Raw genomic sequence first — 21853 nt, 5'->3', positions numbered from 1 at the left:
TGACACATTGTGAGCTTGCTGATCTGCTATTTTCAATTGTAAATGTAAAGTAGTATAGCCTAGTTGCTTCTGTTGGGCTTATTTCTTTGGCAAAATCTGGCAACAGACAATTCCGTGTCACTTCCTTACTTGGGAGGAAGTGAAAAGATGTTTTTTTAAGTACACACCCTCTGTAAAAGAAAATGGCAGCCTCCATAGAGAGGGCCAGGAATATCGTGAATACTATAAATAAAATCATAGTGTTTTGCCAATTATTTGGGGGCCCACTTGCGGTATCCTGGTGGCTGATGAAGAGGAAGGGAGCGGATACATAGTTTTGACTGCTGACACCACTGTTCAAGGCCCAGGGTTGCACCGGGCTCGGCCACAAAGTGAGTCTGATGCATGCAGATATGTTGGAAATGACTTTTAACCGGGCATTGATGCTCAAGGGCTCACTTTTTCACTGTTAACCCATTTAGAACGGGTACACATTATTGTGTATCGTTATTTAATGCTTTAACTGTTTAAAAAATAGCAGATATACAAGCTCACAGCGCGGCACCGAGTGCCGCGCTGCGAGTGTGTAGATCTGATATTTTTGAAAAATCGTGAAAATTCGAATTTTGACCCGATTCTATAAGTGTCTTTTGAATCCTTCTAAGGTTTTTTGAAAAACCTATGTTTTTTATGTCAGCAATCTGGCTATAGCCATCGTCAAAGATGTCTGTTCTTGAAAGACTACTATGTCAGTGGTTCTCAAACCTTTTCATGTGAAGGACCCCCAAAATGATATTTATTTGGCCACGGACCCCCATCTCAAAATATTTCGTTCCAGGGACCCCCCAGAAGCAAAATTTGAGTTACAAACGTTCGCTTTGAAAATACATATATTCAAAGATTTGCACACATTTTCACGACTTTTTTCAAAAATAGCAGATCTACAAGCTCGCAGCGCGGCACTCGGTGCCGCGCTGTGAGCTTGTATATCTGCTATTTTTCACTGGTTAAAGCATTCAATAATTCTAGCCCTTAATAAACTGAGATATTCTATACTTTTTTTATATAACTGTAGAGCTGCGGGGCTTGGCCGCAGTCCCATGGCTTTTGTTTTGGGACCATTCTCAGCTTCTGTTGGGGAACAATAGCGCGATGGCAGCGAATCACAAGGGCGTGTGTGATGTCTTTCTTAGGATATGTCGTTCTCATCCCTGTCTGGCCTCGCTTTGGAAATAATTATGCTTGGGGGGCTTTTTGGGGGTAGAAATGGGCAGTTACTGGGCGAAATTCACTAACATTTCATCATCTCGTGGTTAAGGGAGACAAAACAAAAAAAGGACAAAGGAATTTATTTACCATTGTCTTGATGGCCACAAAAGCTGGTTGCAACAAGTTGTGTTTTTTATTCGTACATTTAAAAGTGTAATTAAAGTGTAATTTGGTTTTAATCATTTTAATTATGCTCATGCAAGGGCAGTTGCCTTTGTTTTGCAGAAAGGGTTTTTTAAGGGGGGGAAAAACACCAGTTAAACAAAATAGCACCCAATAATAGAAGTAGGGGTGGGCGATATGGAAAAATACAATAGCAGATATTTTCCCAAGCTGTATCACGATACACAATTTGATCAAAAAAAAATCCTCTTTGTTTTTATGGTTAATTTTCAAGTTACTTGACAAAAACTAGACTCTCTGGGTTCCTTTTGCGAGGTCTAAATTGAACTTTACAAGTATGTAACTCTGACAGTATACAAATGAAACCAAATGGACCCGTAATTTGTATGCTGTCAGAGTTAAGTGGAGACCTTGACATTTTAATGTTTGAGAAATACTGATTTTGACCAAAATGCAGGTTTAACTGAATTCTGCAATGAATCTCTCTGTATTAACGATTAAACATGGTTTTTTACAAGGCTCCATCAATTGTATCACGATATATACGATATCTCTGAAAAGGCATATCGTGGAGAGAGACATTGTATCGTCTCAACGATATTTATCACCATATCGCCCAGCCCTAAATAGAAGCTTTCACATTGAAGTTATTTTGGGCAGCCTAATCCATATTTGTGAACTGGATCGAGTGGCTTCCAAAAGCAAGGAACCAGGTCATACCAAGAATACATCTGTGTGTGTGTGTGTGTGTGTGTGTGCGTGTGCGTGTGTGTGCGTGTCTGTCTCTTGGCACCCAAATGAAATGTAACTCACAGTAGTGTGTGTGTGTGTGTGTGTGTGTGTGTGTGTGTGTGTGTGTGTGTGTGTGTGTGTGTGTGTGTGTGTGTGTGTGTGTGTGTGTGTGTGTGTGTGTGTGTGTGTGTGTGTGTGTGTGTGTGTGTGTGTGTGTGTGTGTGTGTGTGTGTGTGTGTGTGTGTGTGTGTGTCAGTCCTGAATAAGAAGCTCCTCTGGTGTGGATGGAAAATCACTGTGGATAAAAGCCCAAACGCTCACGACGTCTCTCCCATTCATTATCACTGGAGCAGCCCAGACTCTCTGTCTTGATGACCTCATCGATTGTAGTACTACTTTACTCGCTGCTCTGGCTCTCCTGTTTCTAGCTGGTCCTCGTGTTCACCCATTAGACTGCAGCACAGGGGTCTTCAACGTTTTCAGGCCAAGGACCCCTTAGTTGATGAAGCAGGGACCCCCCACAAACCATTCTCATAGATTCCATATAGTTTACTCGTTTGACAGCACAATCAACAGTTTATTTTGGATTCATGTCAATTTTTGTTTCCAGATATTTAACCACTTGAACCGTCATTACCTAATAAACTTGACCTTTCACTCTGTACTTAGTCTGCTCTTTTTCCAGTGTACACCAAACCTCTTTGCCGAAAATAGCCGATCTGCTATTTTTGGCTACAGTTCTAGGAATATGGACACTAGGCTTCAAGTTGTTAATATAAAAAGGATTGGAAGTTTTGGAGTACCTCCTGTAGTGACTCTGAGGACCCCCTAGGGGTCCCGGACCCCCAGTTGAAGACCCCTGCTGCATCATGTACTGGATGAAGCACGCTTGAAAGAATTACACTTTTTAACCCATTAAAACCGGGAAAGCCTCTGTGTAACCTCTTTAACCATTAATTTATACTTTGTCCATTCAAAAGTAGCAGATATACAGCTTTGTGCCGCGCTATGAGCTTGTAGATCTACTATTTTTGAATATAGACATGGGATGTATGCATAATTTAACAAGTGTTAGCAGCAAAGTTAGGTAATAACTAGCCCTTACCCGTTCAAAGATATGAGCTCCAAAATGATGTGCAGTGTGTGGGTTATGGGATGTGCACTGTGCACAAAGTATATGAGGGATGGAAAGTAACTTTAACTGGTGCTTGCATGATGTAGGAGCATCAATGTAAGAAACCCGTTTCGTTTAATGGCTACAGAGATACTGTTCCCCCGCCCGCCCGCCCACCCGCCTGCCCGCCCACCCGCCTGCACACACACCCACACACACACACACAGAGCTGGTTAAACATTTTGCCTCAAGCTAGATGCAGAATAGATGTGCCTCATGCTAGATGCAGAATAGATAGTAGATACACCATAAAAATGCTAATATACAGCATACGATTTGTGAAAGTGACAAACGCGCTTCACAGTTATGTCAGGTGTGTTTATATGCTAATGGTGATGCGATTTCAGATCAATTGCTCCAGCCACTGAGGAGAAACGCTGTTTCAGACAGACAGACACTCACTCAGACAGACATTCGCAAAATTATAGTATAGATTGTGACAGGCCTATGCAGGGGTGTCGCACCAAATTCTGGATCCACTGCTGGCCCCCAATGAATGTTCTTCATAGGGGGAGGGGGTTTAACCCATATAGACTGGGAACACATTATTGCACATTATTTTGTGCTTTAACTATTACAAAATAGCAGATGTACAAGCTCACAGTGTGCACTGCGAGCTTGTAGATCTGCTATTTTTGAAAAATCTTGAAAATCTGTGCAATCTGTGCTAGTTTTTTTGAAAAACCTATGTTTCTATGTCAGTGGTACTCAAACCTTAAAGGACCCCCCAAATTATATGTATTTGGCTACGGACCCCCCCCCCCCCCCCATCTCAAAATATTTATTTCCAGGGTCCCTCCAGAAGCAAAATTTGAGTTACCAATGTTCGCTTAAAAATACATATATTCAAAGATTTGCACACATTTTCACGACTTTTCAAAAATAGCAGATCTATAAGCAGTATATCTGCTATTTTTCAATAGCTAAAGTATAAAATAATTAGGGCCCTTCCACCTTGGGCCCTAGTAACTCAGACAGTCCCACTTTAGGCCCCTGGGCCTACAGTATGACCCCAGCCATAGACGGCACCGCAGTGAGGGTCCAGGTCCAGGTCAGTTAGGGTCCAGGTCCAGGTCAGCTCCACTGCTTCCAGGGATGTGAGAAGTGAGCGAAGGGTTCCACAGCCACTGTGTGACAGCTCTCTCTCTCTCTCTCTCTCTCTGCTCAAACAGACTCATGGGAAACTTAAGCTACAGCCAGAACAAAGAGAGCTTGATCCATGGGATGCCATGGTTCCTGAGGCACATCACTCTTCTCTCTCTCTCTCTCTCTCTCGCTCTCTCTCTCTCTCTCTCTCTCTCTCTCTCTCTCTCTCTCTGTCTCTCTCTCTCTCTCTCTCTCTCTCTCTCTCTCTCTCTCTCTCTCTCTCTCAGGGATGTGCAGAGAATGTTAGAGAGGCAGGAGCTGAAATGTCTAAAAAGGGCCTTTTGGTGAAAATATCGAGAAAAGCAGACCTTGGAAGGTCGGCTATTTTCGGTACTTGATACCACACTTAACTTAAGCATAATCAAGTGAATACTGGAGATGTGGCGTAACGGCATGGATCTCTACCAGGGGCATAGTTCTGCAGATTTAAAATGACTCCAATACGGAAGTAAAACTTCCTATGATTGGCCGCTAGTTGCGCTGTTTCCCCCCCCGGCCGATCGCAAAAAGAATTGTTCTCCATTGGATCCCATTCATTTTCCCCTTTCGTGTTCTAACCTTATTAACTCATATGCTGCCATTTAACAATACCTTCGTACTCTTTAACTGCCATTCGTCTCCATAGACTTCCATGTAATTTATAGTGCACGGATCATGCACACCCATGCCTAGATAATGCACCACGTGTGTCCACATTGCTCACAGCTTTCAAACAAAAAAATCCGAATGGAAATCCGTTCAGGCATTCATGAGATAGCAGCCATTATGTTTTACACTGTTGTGAGCTTGGAGGTCTGCTACCTGAGTTGTATGGGGGTTGTATGGGGGTTAAACAAGCAATTTCGCGATCGCTATCATGCCTACTAACGTTTTTGGGGTCCCAAAACATTTTTTGAAAAAAAACATTTTTTGAATTTTTTTTTTTTTTTTTTCCAAAATGGCCGAAATTCTCGGGTTCCTCGGGCGTGGCAGGGAGGGACATCGCGAAATTCTCGGGTTCCTCGGGTTTGGCAGGGTATGAGTTAACATTTTCATGAATACTTTATGGTTCCTATCGCTAGTTAAAAATTGCCTTTCAATCACCATTGTATGCGTTTTGTCGAAATTTGGTCCAATTTATTTTAAAATAAATGATAAAGTTGTGGGGGGCGTGGCCAAATAAACTGATACCAGCCGGCTGTGTTCTTCTTCGTGTGCTGTATTTCGGGAGGCTCCGACCACATTCTCCCAATTATCCCTGCGGTTGCGCGTGACCGATGGCAGCCAATAGCATCCTTTGGTGCCTTTACAATCTATGATGGCAACACCCATGCCAAGGACCCATATTGTGTCATTTGCGCTGCATAGAAACCAATGGCTTCACTTTGTCCATATATTTTATACAGTCTATGATTTCTACTGTACACAGAGAGGGAAATTCTTTCAACATAAGATGCTGCATTCAAGTTCAGGAAAGTTTGGACAAGGTTTGAATGCTGCCTTCAGGTATGGCAGGGAAAGGGGGGCATTTTGCATTTCTTTCACCATAGTAAAAACTGCGTTCATTGTCTGGAGAGGGCACTTTTTTTTTTACAGACGGGTAAAAGGGCAGGGGTTCAAGCCCCCTTTGATGTCTATATGTGCACTTGCCTGCTCTCTCTCTCTTTCTCTCTCTCTCTCGCTCTCTGTCTCTCTCTCTCTCTCTCTCCCCCTCTTTCAGTTTTGCACTGGGAAAAAGGAGGGGTGAGCCATGTTAGCTGGGGCTCACTCCCTCCCTCCCTAGTTTTAATCAAACCCCACAGTCTTGCTTTTTAGCGAGTGGGAACACGGCCAGCCAAGGATTGATTTAGGGTGCCGGGGCGATGTGGGTAAATAGAATCGTTTTTCATGCCCCCCCCAACCCCCCACCCCCCGCTCCAGCTCACCGTTGACTGTTAGACCTTATATCAGAGGCAGAAGTTGCTGATTTCACTGAACTATCAGCTGTGCACGAGGGAGCCAAGCTGAAGCTACCTCGTAATGAAATGTGCACACGCTGGCTGTTTTTTCGAGGGTTTTGCTGAATGTCTGTGGCTTCATAATGGCAAGGGGAGACAAGACAAGAGTCTCACAATATCCAGCCTAGAGCTTCCAGGATAGCTCTGAACGTGTGAAGGTGCTCGCTCGGGACTTTTACCTAGACGGCACAGGTTTTACATTTTTTTATGAAAGGGAATAAATTATTTGGATTGCAGCGAGAACAATAAAAAAAAGAAAATCACTTCCGAGATTCAATAGGCCTATGGCAGTGAGTATTTTATTTTAATATTTATTGGAAAGGGACAATGCTCATGTATCAAGATGAATTAAAATGTGAAATGTGCCACGTTTTGGCTAATTTTCATCTGCAGTCCGGACAGAAAGTAACAAGATGCTATCTGCAAATATGTTCTACTTACGTCATGTTCTTGCACTTGTTTCTGTCGTATCGTGGTGTCATTGGCGTCATTTATGAAGTAGGCTGCCAAAGCAGCATGCTTTCAGAGGAGAGGAACTATGTGGTCTGTGAGATCTGTGCTGCTCAAAGTGGGGTCCCCACTGGGGGGTTCCAGAGGGTCCCCAATCACCTATTTCAAAATAGCCGATCTTGGGATGTGTCACCTGGTGAGCTTGCAGATCTTGAAAGAATTGGGAATGTTTGAAACATTTTTAACAACGCAATCTATATTAATTTGGGGGTCCTTGGTCATGGAAAAGTTTGAGAAACAGAGCAGAGAAAAAAAAGAGCAGCTCTGATGCTTCAGTGGTGTGAGTGAGCCTCTGTGGGGCCCAGGGTTTGAGTCCATTCAGGGGCGTCACACAGGGGGGGGGGGGAGTGGGACTGAGTTACTAGGGCCCAAGGTGGAGGGCCCAATGTTTTACTTTAGCTATTGAAAAATAGCAGATATACAAGCTAAAAACTTGGCACGAGTGCCGTGCTGTGAGCGATCTGCTATTTTTGAAAAGTCGTGAAAATGTGTGCAAATCTTCGAATATTATGTATTTTTTAACCTAACATTTGTAACTAAAATGTTGCATCTGGGGGGTCCCTGGAACTAAATATTTTGAGATGGGGGTCCGTGGCTGAATACATATCATTTTGGGGGTCTGTCACTTGAAAAAGTTTGAGCACCACTGACATAGAAACATAGGTTTTTCAAAAAAACCTTAGAAGGATTTGAATTATTCAAAGATTTGCACACATTTTCCAGATTTTTCAAAATAGCAGATCTACAAGCTCGCAGTGCCGCGCTGTGAGCTTGTATATCTGCTATTTTTCAATAGTTAAAGCACAAAATACTGCGTAATAATGCGTTCCCAATGGGGTGCCCGCAGTGAATCTTTGTACCCAGGGCCCAGCATTTGGTGCGACACCCCTGAGTCCATTCAAGCTCCATGGCCTACTGATAATTATCCACACTGTGCCGTCAGGCCCACAGGGCTGTCATCTGAAGTTGGGGAAAGTCCCAACTTATTATTCCTATCCGACCCGGGTCTCCTTTTGAATAAATCCCCTGAAATGTAACCCAAGCCGCCAGGCCTTGATGTCCAACACAATACTGGAAGATACTCATCTCCGCATCTATGATGCAGGATCCGTAGCAAGCATCACAGTGGTGTTAAGTAACTTACAAGTACGTTTGCTCAAGTACCGTACAGTGTTGTTGAGGTACTTTTTACTTTGCCGGAGTATTTCCATTTTCTGTACTTCTACTCCACTACATCTCAGAGGGCCATATTGTACTTTTACTCCACTACAATTATTTGAAAACTTGAGTTACTGGTTAATGGCTGATCTACAAGCTCTTTTCTCAAGATCTTTATACATTTGAAAACTTGTGAAACGGGACATTCTGCTTCTGCAAAATGAGTACTTTCTACTTTCGGTAGTGCTGTACATACATTTGGATTCTGATAAATCTTTACTTTTACTCAAGTAAATGTTGAATTTACGGACTTTTACTTGTAACAGCCGTTTCTACATTGCAGTATTGATACTGCAATGTACTGGTCCAGGCGCATACCACTTAGGCATTGTGAGCTTGTAAATCGGCTATTTCCACTATCAATGTTCTTTTTTAAGTATAAAGTTGTCAAATATGTCAGTAATATCTTTGTGTATTTAGGTTATGTGTCATATCTACCATGTGCAACTTCAAAGCCTAAAATCCTAACAGAAATGTATTTGTCAACGACAAAAACACAATTAAATCGTTAATCGCAATTAGTTCAGTGACAATTAATTGTCATGTAAAATGTCATAATCATGACAGCCCTAACTTGGACTGACTCTTGACGTTTTTGTCTCCCTTCCAGGGTCCACCTACAGCGTCTTGTCCACGATGCCGTCGGACTCTGAAAGCAGCAGCTCCCTCAGCAGCTTAGGTGAGTCCAGCGCTCGTGGTTTATGTGGACGGTATGGATTACATTATCGGACCATCAAAGAAATGTGTTTTTTACTTGCCGATAAAGAGGTTGATGGTTGCATGCTATCAGTGAACATATTTATACTCGACTGCAGTGGAGGAAAAGTACTCAAATTTCTTACTTAAGTGAAAGTATCAATACTGCAATATAGAAATACTCTGTTACAAGTATTCAAAATGTACTTGAGTAAAAGTATTGGAATTTGTAAATACTCAAGTAAATACAAATACCTCAAAGCTGTACTTAAGTACAGTACTTAATAATAATAATAATAATAAAACTTTATTTGTATAGCACCTTTCATGACATGAAATGCAGCTCAAAGTGCTTTACAGAGCATAAAATGAAGCACACGTGCTTAACAGAGAAAAAGTAAAATAGAAATAAAAAATACATAAAAAAGAGATAAGTAAAATGATTACAATAAAGCAAGAAAAAATAAAAGCATAGAACATTGAAGAACAATTTCAGAGCCGTGCGGACGTCAATAGCAGCATAGGGATTAAAAAATTTAGCTAAAAGCAAGAGTAAAGAAATAGGTCTTGAGCTGTGCTTTAAAGCTATCCACCGAGGCTGCCTGTCTTAGGTGTAGTGGTAGTTTATTCCAAGCTGTCGGTCCATAGAAGCAGAAAGCTGCTTCACCATATTTTTTATATGTCATTGTTGGCACCTCAAGTAGGTCTGCACTAGAGGACCTGAGTGGGCGGGTTGGAACATATCTATGCAGGCAGTTATAGAGGTACGAAGGTGCCAGACCATTTAGAGCTTTATAAACAAGTAAAAGAATTTTAAAATCAATCCTAAAAACAACCGGGAGCCAGTGTAGCGACGCTAAAACTGGAGTAATATGTTCTCTTATCTTAGTTTTTGTTAAAACTCTGGCTGCTGCATTTTGAACAAGTTGTAATCTGTCAGTTGTTTTCTTTGGCAGACCAGAGAGAAGTGCGTTGCAGTAATCAAGCCGAGAGAAGACAAAAGCGTGGATCAGCGTTTTTGCATCGTTCAGCGACAGATAGGCTCTAATTCGCGCAATATTTCTAAGGTGAAAGAAGGCAATCTTCGTGACATGATTAATGTGTGTATTAAAATTTAATTCAGCATCAATGATCACCCCCAGGTTCTTAACAGAGGTGTTATTTTCTTTAGCCAGGTTACCAAGTCTATTTATTATTGATTCTCTCTGGGCAGTAGAACCTATTATGAGAACTTCTGTCTTGTCCTCATTTAGCTTGAGAAAGTTCTCACTCATCCAGCATTTTATGCTGGACACGCACGTCAGCAATGGGTCTAGAGCACAGGGGTCGTCCGTAGCCACCGAAAGGTACAACTGGGTGTCATCAGCATAGAAATGGAAATTCACACCGTGAGCGGAAATAAGTTCTCCCAGCGGCAGTATATAGAGGGAGAATAATAAAGGACCAAGAATCGAGCCCTGTGGAATACCAGAGCAGATGTTGTGTTTGTTTGACTCGAAGTCAGCTAGATTAACAGAGTAGCTTCTGCCTGTCAGATAAGAGCAAAACCAGGACAGAGCTGTACCTGACAGTCCTACCCAGTGTTCGAGACGTTGTATTAGAATTGTATGGTCAATTGTGTCAAAAGCCGCCGATTGGTCCAGCAGTAGGAGAACGGACACATCTTTGTTATCAGCAGCCACCCTAAGATCATTAATAACTTTTAAAAGTGCAGTTTCTGTGCTGTGTCCTTTCCTGAAGCCGGATTGGAATTTGTTGTGCACCTTATTGTTCTGCAGAAACACATCCAATTGATGAAAGATAATTTTTTCTAGGACCTTGCCCAGAAAAGGCAAATTAGAGATGGGTCGATAATTATCCAGCACGGACGGGTCAAGGTTGGGTTTTTTGAGTAAGGGTTTAACTACAGCCGTTTTCAGTGAGTCTGGAAAGACACCTGATTGTATAGAGCTGTTTACTATTTTTAGGATATCTTCAATAACACAGTCTACAACCTCTTTAAGAAACGGCGTGGGTATTGCATCCAGCGAGCAAGAAGACGATGTCATTTGCGATATGGTTTTACGAAGTTCCTCTTCATCAATTGCACGAAATGATACTAGGCTCCCCCTAGATTTACTTAGTTCCTTTACACCGCTGCTTGACTGTGGCTCCAGGTTTAGCCTCTTGAGCACGTGCAAGTGATTACACGGATGTGAAAAGGATTTAGAACCCCCCCTTCCACACACACACACACACACACACACACACACACACACACACACACACACACACACACACACACACACACACACACACACACACACACACACACACACACCAGACCTGTCATTCTCAGGGTGAGGGACTTGACACTGGCGCAGTCCATTGCAAAAGTGAACAGGACTCTGATGCAAAAAACTTAATTTTAACCATGTTAGTCTCAATGACAACACACAGCATTGGTTCTGGTGACGGATATTGTCCTTCTATTTTGTGAAAGGGGCTGTGATGTTTCAATTACTTTCTTCTTTTATTTTTTGGAAAAAAAAATTGAAAAAAAAAGGAATTGAAAATACACAGCCCCCTCACACATTAGAACCTTGAGTAGCCCATGCCATCAGTGACATAGTGTTGAACCCTCATGAGTAGTAAGCCCATGCCATCAGTGACATGCTGACACCCGCAGGTACCTCGGGTCAAGCCTCGTCCCCTCCCCCCGCCCACATGGAGGGCCACCAGGTCAACGAGAAGATGGACACGCTGCTGTTCCAGCTGCGGCAGGTGACCCGCGAGAGGGACGAGCTGCGCAAGAGGCTGGCCCTCTCCTCGCCCGGAACCACCTTCGACGACTGCAGGTCGGTGTCCTGAGACAGTGTTTCTCAACCTGTGGGTCTGGACCCACAGGGGCGTCCCCAAATTATTTTTATTTAAAGTTTACGTTTATAGAGGGTATACATTATGCACATTTCTAAAGTGACAATTTAAGGACTTTTTAACACCTCTAAAATTACAATGAAACATTGGCCAAATTGTGAAAATAGCTGATCTACATGCTCACCGTTGCGAGGCGTTGTGATCTGCTATTTTCACAACTGAACTATGTTATATAAAATGTAATGCCTCAACTCTTAGTGCTCGTCAGGGTGGGGGGTCCCCAGTTAATATATGATTATTTTGGAGATCACGGCCTGAAAAGGTTGAGAACCACTGTCCTAAGAAATGTTTCAGTTAGGGACTGGACGATAAGCGTTATCATTTATCGCTATAAAAATAAATAAAAAACTCTCACAATAATTGTATCGTGGAGATTTAAATGTGTCGTGAAATTATCCTCCGTCAAGTCCGTCATGCACTGGAATCAATTCACCTTTTATTTGCAGAGCTGCATATATGGTACCGTTTAAACCCTCGGTTTTACCAAACAATTGGTAAAACGGACCTGGAAATAACATACTTTATTGTCTTTTTTTCCACTCTCTACCAAATCTCTTTGCCAAAAAACATCTACAAGCTCACTCCGCGAAGATAACTTTGGCTATTTATGGCCAAAGTTCTCCAAATATGGATGCTAGGGATTCAATTGGTTAATATAAAAAATGAGAAAAAAAAGAGTTTCTATCCCACAAAGATTTGGAGGTCCCCCTGTAGTAACTCTGGGGACCCCCTGTTGAAGACCCTACTAAAGAATATATTTCAGTACAGCACTACATGTACTTTCTTTTCTGTCCGCCACTGCCCTTCGCACACAAAAAAAAGAACTCGAAGCAACCAGAGTAGGTTACTTGCCGCGAAGTGCTTTGCAAGTAATGCTCAACCCCGTAACACAGGGGGTATAGCATGCAACTTTAATGACACACCACTTACTGTAACACAGCGTTCCCAACGGCGCAACACGCTATGCTTTTATCTCACTTACACCAAGACCCCCTCTTCTTCACATGTGACTCCCCAAGGTCAAGGTCGAGTTGACTTAAGGGTGCGTTCGAAAATGCGCACTCAGCGCACTGGTGTGCCATCTGTTTGTTCTTTTATTCGGTGCACTCGGTGCGTTCACTGCGTTGTCCTTCGACCCGGTGTGCTCAGTGCACGCACTAACCGACCAGTGTTGTTTTTTACATCAAATTTTGATTTAGTTTTAGTCATAGTCTCTTGAATAAAAATGTCATTTAGTTTTAGTCAAGATTTAGTCACCTGAAAAGTTTTAGTTTTAGTCTAGTTTTAGTCGACTAAATATCATAAGATTTTAGGCGACTAAATCTACAGTTGATTTAGTCAACTAATGTATTTTGGCAGGCCTTGATGGCATCGTAATGACTGGTTTTACACTTGGTTGCGTGCTGAAAATAGCAGATCTACAAGCTCACAACGCGTCGCAGACACCTGAGAGCAACCAAACATAAAATGACTCTCTTCTCTACCAGTCCCTCCCTAAAGTTTTAGTCTAGTTTTTATTTTGTTGACGAAATTGTCAATATATTTAGTCTTAGTTTTAGTCATCACAGCTTAGTTTTTATTTTGTTTTTATTTTGTTTTCGTCAGTGAAAAAAACGCAGTCGACAAACATTTTTCGTCATAGTTTCAGACTGAAAAAGGGCACAGCTGCTTCTTAACTGGTCGTTCGTAAATAAGCCACACTGAATGCACTCTACAACATCACCGACCACTGCACTCACTACACTGAGCATTTCTTTCTGAATGCACCCTAAAGTAAACCAAATACTGTTATTTTAAATAGTTTTTAAAATAACAAAAAGGGGAAGGTTTTGGGAAGGTTTCCACCCGACAATTACGATAGAGCAGTGGTCTTCAACGTTTTTAGGCTGAGGACCCCTTAGTTGAGAGACAGATGAAGCAGGGAGCCAGGGACCCCCATAACCTTTTCATAGATTTCGTATCGTTTCATTGTTTGACAGCACAATTGTCAGTGTCATTTTGGATTCATGTCAATTTGTGTTTTCAGATATTTAACCACTTGAACCGTCAATACTTAATAAACTTGACCTTTCACTCTGTACTTAGTCTGCTCTTTTTCCCCTCTGCACCAAAGCTCTTTGCCGAAAATAGCCAATCTACAAGCTCACAACGGTGAGCTTGTAGATCTGCTATTTTAGGCAAAAGTTCTCAGAATATGGATGCTAGGGTTCAAGTGTTTATTATAAAAAAAGGAGAAAAAAAGTTTCTATCACTCAAAGATTTGGAGGACCCCCTGTAGTAACTCTGGGGACCCCCTAGGGGTCCCGGAACCCCTGTTGAAGACCCCTGCGATATAGAGATAAAAAATGTCAAACATTGATTCATCTTCCTCTGTGTGTGCTCTGTGTAGACCCAACTCCAAGGCGGGCCACGACTACGAGCGTCTGAAGCTGCAGTGCATGAAGGCCATGGCGGACCTGCAGTGCCTGCAGTCGCAGCACAGCAGCACGCTGAAGCGCTGCGAGGACGCCGTCAAGAAGGCCGACTTCTACCAGTGAGTACCGACCGCCACCGCTGCCGCCGCCCCGGCCCGAGCCTCATCAATGTTTCAGCGGCTGACGCAGCTTTTGGGGTTTGCATGTTTGTTCCACACAAATCATGCCTGCGGGGTCGTTTTAAGCTGCTGCGTTTGCATGACACGTTCGCAGCAACAGACTGCAACAAAGGAAGTTGTGTGTGTCTGTGCATGTCTATCTTTACAGTTTACAGTTTAGGCATTTAGCAGATGCTTTTAATCCAAAGCGATTTACAATAAGCAGATAATACATCACTATAATAAACAAGATAACATGTCAGAACATCAACAACATTATAACAATTGCATATCAATATCAATCTAAAAAACAATATAATCAGTAAAGAAAAAAAAAGAAAAAGGATTCTAAAAACCTAAAAAACAAATGCTATCTGTGTGTGTGTGTGTGTGTGTGTGTGTGTGTGTGTGTGTGTGTGTGTGTGTGTGTGTGTGTGTGTGTGTGTGTGTGTGTGTGTGTGTGTGTGTGTGTGTGTGTGTGTGTGTGTGTGTGTGTGTGTGTGTGTGATCTGTGTGCGTGCTAGGAGTGAAGCCGTTGTGGATGTCCAAATGCCTCTCAGTTAAGCCATCAAATCCCTCATCTTATCTTAATAAAAGAAGATTAGATTTCATATAAATATATATATGAGATGAGACAGTGTGTCTCGTACTATAAACGCTCATTATATCTGTCTGTATGTCCGTCTATTGTTCGTGAATGTATCTCAAGAGCTTTCCGACCGTCCGACTTGGAATATCTGAAGTATAAAAATGGGGTTAAAGTGTTTAACACATCATTTTGGGGGTCCTTGACATTGAACACGTTTTGAGAACAACTGGCGTAGGAACCAACAGCTGGCCTCAATGCAAACAGACTGATGAGGGATTATCGCCACGTTTAAGCCTCTCCCTCTGATTGTGTGCATCAGAAACAAGGCCTTTATTTACTGCTACCACGTTTGCCTCTGGCTTTTTAGATTAATTGAATGATAATCAAAAATGATATAATAACATCGACAATTAATCAATTTACCTCCTAAGCCCGATTTTACACTTGTCGACTTGTCGTGCAGAAATCGTCAAAATAGCAGATCTTGCACCCATAATTTCCCGGGGTAAGTGGTGGTGAGTGGAAGTCATTTATGTAATGTACCATAAATCACTACTTACACCCACAAGCCTGTTAGCCTGTAGGAAAGCAGTCATAACATAATAATCCATCTCTATAATGGTTTTACAGTTATACAGTAAGTTATCAGTTAAGCCATGGGTCTTCAACAAGGATTAATGGACCCCTAGGGGGTCCTCAGAGTTACTACAGAAAGTTTTTTTCTCCTTTTTTATATCAACCACTTGAAGCCTAGTGTCCATATTCTGAGAACTTTAGCCAAAAATAGCCGATCTACACAGCTCACAACGCCTCGCAGCGCGAGGCGTTGTGAGCTTGTAGATCGGCTATTTTCGTCAAAGAGCTTTGGTGCAGAGGGGGAAAAGAGCAGACCAAGTACAGGGTGAAAGGTCAAGTTTATTAAGTAGGCCTATTGACGGTTCAAGTGGTTAAATATCTGAAAACACAAATTGACATGAATCCAAAATACACTGATGATCGTGCTGTCAAACAATGAAACTATATGGAATCTATGAACAGGTTGTGGGGGTCCCTGCTTCATCTCTCTCTCAGCTAAGGGGTCCTTGGCCTGAAAACGTTAAAGACCCCTGCAGTAAGTTATCAGTTAAGCAGTATTGAGATCATGTTTTTACCGTTGCAGCGCCACTGACAGCAGCAATGCAGTTCATGTCGTCTGGGCATCACTGAGATTAGACCTTGAGTCAAGCAGGGAGTTGTAGCATGCTAGTAGAATAGGGTAGTGGTTCTCAACCTGTGGGTCGGGACGCCCAAGGGAGTCCCCATATTATGTTGGGGGGTCCCCAGATGATTAACTTAACGTGCAACATTGTTTTCTCACTCAACAGTAAACAAACCAACATAAGGTTTAAGTGTATAGAAGCTTAATGAACAATTGAAGGACTTTTTAATACCTCTAAGATGACAAATTAAACATGGTCCAAATTGTCAAATATTAGAGACAGAAATTGTGAAAATAGTTGCGAGGCGTTGTGAGCAAAGCATGTAGATCGGCTCTTTTCACAATAGAACCGTGTTAGAAAAAATGTAATTCCTCAACTCTTAGTGCTCGTCAGGGTGTGGGGGTCCCCAGTAAAAATACGATTATCTTGGGGGTCACAGCCAGCCTGAAAAGGTTGAGAACCACTGGAATAGGGGCAGTCGTTTCTGGAGCAGTTTCTTTGGTCTACAACAGGGTTCCCCAATAGGCGGCCCGCGGGCAATTTGCGGCCCACGGGGGGCTACTGTCTGCCCCACAGCAAGCAACCCCAGTAATAATGGTGGTATAAGAGCAGCAACAACACTGGTATATCGTCGTTGTCAGGTGGAAAGCTTGCATCTCCAAATTTGTATGTTCTTTCGCAAAGTAAAGCCCTGCTTCATCATCCAAGGCCGTCGCACAAAAGTAGTGAAAACAGCAGATCTACAAGCACACAACGCCTCGCACCCGCAAGGCGTTGTGTGCTTGTAGATCGGCTGTTTTCACTATAGTTTAAATCATTTTTAAAATGATAAATGCAAAACGAATGGTTTTGGACTTACAAGATTTTCACCCGACAACGACGAAAACTGTCGCAGTCGCTGGAGTAGCGGGAACACCGCCGTCGCCCCCTGCAATGTTGTGGCCCTCGGCTTGGTACCCTAGACATAATTCGGCCCGTGGGGAAAACTAATTGGGGAACCCTGGTCTACAATAATGGTATCCCATCCATCCCTCCCTGCCTGTCCACAGCACCCTGCACAGTCGGCAGCTGAGCGAGCAGGCGGGGCTGAAGGAGGAGCTGGAGGCCATGAGGCAGGACAACATGCAGCTGGCCAGGGAGCACAACCACGCCAAGCAGGCCTGCGAGGAGCTGAGGAGGCTGCACGACGACGACCAGAGAGAGGTGGCCGACATGAGGATGCTGCAGCAGCAGGTGATGATGAGGACCACCAGGGGTTGGGGTTGGGATGATCCATGAATTGGACGAACGTTGGGTCCAACGTTGAGCGACCGGAATCGGTTCCATCACATTTGGATGAAGCGGTCTATTTCACTCAAGTCAGTCAGTGGTTCTCAAACTTTAATTTCAAGGACCGCGTAAATCTGAGGTGCAGTACTCCGTACAAATTGTCTAATTAAAGGACAACTTTAGTTTTTTTACATCAAGGGTTCATATTTTAGATTGTAATTAAAGAATATAAAAGATGACTGTTATGACTGTTTTTATTCTTTTATTCTATTGTTTTAGAGATTCTTATTTCAATGGTTGAGGGCATGCGTGCAAGTGGCTAAATATGTAATTTTATACAGAATAAGCCCATTCCCAGGATACAACGCAAACTTTCATGGTTGGATGTGACTTATGGGGGCTAGACGTGTTACTGTAAATAGCAATAAAGAAACTGCTGGCTTATTGTGTCTAAAAAGACATATTTAGCCACTTGTGCGCATGCCCCACATTTTAGCACGGTAAATGCAATAAAACAATAGAACGAAGCAAATGAAAACATTTTAACACTCACTTTTCTCTAATTACAATCTAAAATATGAACCCTTGTTGTAAAAAAACAAAGTTGTCCTTTAACACAACTACTGCCTCTTAATCTGAAGGTTTGCTTGGTGCCTCGGTGCCACGCCGTTTCCTCCATAGGCCGCCGCTATTATTTTGAAGGGCTGGAAGGGGGTTGTTTTTGTTTTTTGGATTATCACTTGACGGCAACGATTACGTCATCTAGTCACATGACAGTGTGGGTCCAGAAGGGAAACATGGCTGCGCCCATCCCGAGTCTAGAGTGTGCAGAGTGGAGACCCCTCTTTGTATACAAATGTCTTTTATGAGTTATTGAAGTGTCTTTATGGGCCTCTCAATGGATTTACTATGGAGGAGCTTCACTTCGCGTGCACGCTCGACGTGCGTTGTAAACAAATCGCGGACATTACCGATGCGGGCGGGACCGGAGCGACGTACAGTAAGTAATAATATCTTTACTGTATATACAGTAAGATTGACAGTCCTCACCGTCAACGGCGCCATGGTATTAACCCTTTCAATGACGGTGAGCGTCGTCAACAGCAGCAGAACAGTTAAGAAAGTTTAGAAACAAGTATTTAGAAAAAAATATTAAGAGGGCCCCTTTTCTTTCTTTTTTTCCCTCCTAATTGTGTCGTTTATGCCAATTAATTTCTCCCTACTACACACGTCTGTGTAGCCACTGCTTATATAAAGACTTAATAATGTATAGACAGAAGAAAACACTGTGCTGTCTAGACTTTAGTAATTCTTTTTTGCACCCAGATGACCCAGAGTCTCTGTCTGAGAAGTGACGGCCCTCATGCTTAACATAGGTTTAAGCTTGTGAACTCTCAATAAATTAGTTAATTTAGCCTCTCTTTACCACTAGTTTATTCGTAGACATCAGTTAAGGCAGACTGGTCTCAGTCATGTCTCCATGTATAAGGAATTCTCTGAAATTGTAGACAAACGACCCTGACCATTATCAGGATCACCTCACATCAAGTTAGAACTTAGCCTAGTTGTAGCGTTTGCTGCTGTGCAGAATGCATTCTCTGCTACATTAACCCATTTAGACCTAGAAAGCCTACACGTTGTTATACCTTTCAATCCGGGAAAGCATCTGTGTCATTTTTAGATATTTCTATGTATATAGAAACATGATTATTATATATTTTTTTTAGAATAACATTTTTTATTTTTTCCACAATCTGAATGGGATATAGAAAGCTTTTTCTTGAAATAGAATGTGTTAAACTCAAGAAGGTCAGCTCATTAAATGTTTGCCATCTTATCTTATATTTACAAGTGGCTTAGAGGCCACGCCCACTTCAAGTACGGACATGAAGCCTCTTCAAGCACGGACATGAAGCCTCCACAAAACGGACATGCTTGAAGCCAAGCCAGCCCAATTCGCCCCCCGTCGCCATGGTGACCGCCCTTCATTGGCTCCCACACCCATCCCCCCAGGCTATGGGGCCTGCAGCAACATTCCAACACTCCCCCAGGCACAGGGAGGGGGATGTGCCAACAACTCCACTCATTTCCAACAACAACAGAAAGGCATCAACACCTACTGCGTCCGGCCGTCAAATATGTCCGACCGGAAACGTGCTGCGGCACAATAGTTCCGCCACAATAGTTCCGCCACAATAGTTCCGCCACAATAGTTCCCCCCCCCCCCCAATTTTTTTTTTTTTTTTTTAACTTTTTTTTTTTAACTTTTTTTTTCCTTTTTTTTTTTTTTTTTTTCTTTTTTTTTCCTTTTTTAATTTTTTTTTTTTTTTTTAACTAGATGTGAGCGGCCCGAAGGGCCGCGACCCTCTAGTAGCTTACATGGGGAATGTCTAAATGGAATTTTGATAAGGCTGGCAGGGAAGCTTGCCTCATTGTCTGAACAGGAGTGTTTATGAGTTTATAACAGCGTTAGGTAAACTACTATACCATTGCGTTGGCATTCAAATTGAGATTCAAATTAGCCCGGCGATGTCAATCCAAACTAGATCTTTATTGTGATGATGTTACCCTACAAGCCCATGTGCTGTAATGATTATCGTCCCATCCCAGCTATTTTTGAAAAATCGTGATCTTTCTTTTTTTTGCAAGTGTTTAAATCTTTTTAAAAGCGAACATTTGTAATTCAAATATTTGCTTCTGGGTGGTCCCTGGCACAACATTATGTTGAGTTGGGGGTCCGCGGCAAAATACATTTTTGGGGGTCCTTGACATGAAAAAGTTTGAGAACCACTGATTTAGAAGAAGGATTTAGAAGACATTTATAGACAATCAGGTCAAAAATATTCAAAGAAAAAAAAAGAAGAAATGGCAGTAATAGTTAAAGCATCAAATAAAGTTTAAAGTGGTTAAAATCTTAAGTGACACAGATTTAAATGTGATCTAGGTGATGCGGGAGGGCTCGTCGGACGCGGCGCTCGGCGGCCTCTACGACGCGGCCGTTGACCAGCTGGAGGCGCTGAAGAGGGACTACGAGGCCCTGCGGCAGCGCTACAACGAGCAGACGGCGGCGCACGGCGCCGACCTGTCGCGCCTGGAGCGCCAGGACGAGGAGAGCCGGCGGCTGCAGAAGCAGGCGGACGTGCTGCTGCAGCAGCGGGACGCCGCCATCCACTTCCAGCAGCAGTACTCCTCCTCGGCCAGGAGGTGAGGCTGTGGAGCACGTACTGTAGGCAGGGGTTACAGTTCTCAGTCCTGGGGGGACTGATTTCAGTCTTGAGGATTCCATAGGGGCTGTTTCTGAGATCAGTGCAGATCCGCGGTGTAGGAGTCAAAACGCTAGGCAAGTGATCTCCAAACTAAGAAGCAGTTATAATTTCAAGATATGAGTATTTGAATTGGCCAGACTAACATAGAATACAACAGAACTTCAGAAGATACTTCTATAAAATTAAGTATGGATTGGCACACACACATTCAGTGAAGGCAGTTCAGAACTTCAGGGAAACAACCCCAAATATTGGGACATATATCACATATTGGGACATGGTCTGACTCTGAATTACTCTGAAAATGCTAACCCCTGCGTAGGGCATGTAGACTAAACTTTAAAATTCCAAGGTCTCCCCTTAACTTTGACAGTGTAGAGTTACAGACTTGTATGGGTCAATTTAGCCTAGACTAGTCTGTACTCTGTTGCACCACCAGGTTCGACTCCACGCAGCAGGAGCTGTCCAAGGCAGCGTCGCAGAACAAGGAGCTGCAGCGTGAGATGGAGCGGCTGCAGTCGGAGGCCACGCGCCTCAAGACCCAGCAGCTCAAGGCGGCCAAGGACTGCGAGAAGTACAAGGAGGAGCGCGACTCGGTGTTCAACGAGTACCGGCTGATCATGAGCGAGCGGGACCAGGTGATCAAGGAGGTGGACAAGCTGCAGACGGGCCTGGAGGCGGCCGAGGCCAGGCTGAAGAACACGTCCTCGGAGAGGCGCGTGGCCGGCGAGGAGCTGGAGGCTCTGCGGCAGGTAAACCATGCAACCTGGTGCATGCCGGGAGGAGCAAGGAGGGGGGGGGGGGGGGGGGGAGTGGGACTGAGTTACTAGGGCCCAAGGTGGAGGGGCCTTATTTATTTATTATACTTTAGCTATTGAAAAATAGCAGATATACAAGCTCACAGCGGGCTTGTAGATCTGCTATTTTTGAAAAGTCATGAGAATCTTTGAATATACAGTATTTTCTGGACTATAAGGCGCACCTGACTATAAGGCGCACTGTCAATGAATGGTCTATTTTCAAACTGTTTTCATATATAAGGCGCACCTGACTATAAGGCGCACATAATAGACGATACCGTTGCGTTATGCATCAAACAGATGGAGCTGTGCTAAAGGGAATGTCAATGTCAATGAATGATCCATATATAAGGCGCACTGGACTATAAGGCGCACTATAGTTTTTTGATAAAATTGAAGGCTTTTAAGTGCGCCTTATA

General features: G+C 43.1%; 1 protein-coding gene across 2 annotated transcripts in view; it reads left to right on the top strand.

Moving 5' to 3' along the window:
- Positions 1 to 21853, top strand: part of LOC308303669 (disks large homolog 5-like) — a 72376-nt gene that overhangs the window by 7292 nt on the left and 43231 nt on the right. Inside the window, exons 2-7 of one of the 2 annotated variants that reach the window (XM_080748117.1) lie at positions 8738 to 8806; positions 11492 to 11660; positions 14129 to 14272; positions 17149 to 17332; positions 20313 to 20572; positions 21074 to 21386. In XM_080748117.1, the coding sequence (XP_080604243.1) occupies positions 8738 to 8806; positions 11492 to 11660; positions 14129 to 14272; positions 17149 to 17332; positions 20313 to 20572; positions 21074 to 21386 (1139 nt within the window). Of the gene's footprint in view, positions 1 to 8737; positions 8807 to 11491; positions 11661 to 14128; positions 14273 to 17148; positions 17333 to 20312; positions 20573 to 21073; positions 21387 to 21853 lie in introns of those variants that run through there. The other variant, XM_080748116.1, reaches the window with a different exon arrangement.

The sequence above is a fragment of the Nannobrachium achirus genome (genome assembly GCF_963921795.1).
Source record: "Nannobrachium achirus genome assembly, chromosome: 18".
Classification (NCBI taxonomy): Eukaryota; Metazoa; Chordata; class Actinopteri; order Myctophiformes; family Myctophidae; genus Nannobrachium; species Nannobrachium achirus.
Note: the sequence above shows the minus strand (reverse complement) of the source record. Positions and strands in the feature narration are given on the sequence as shown.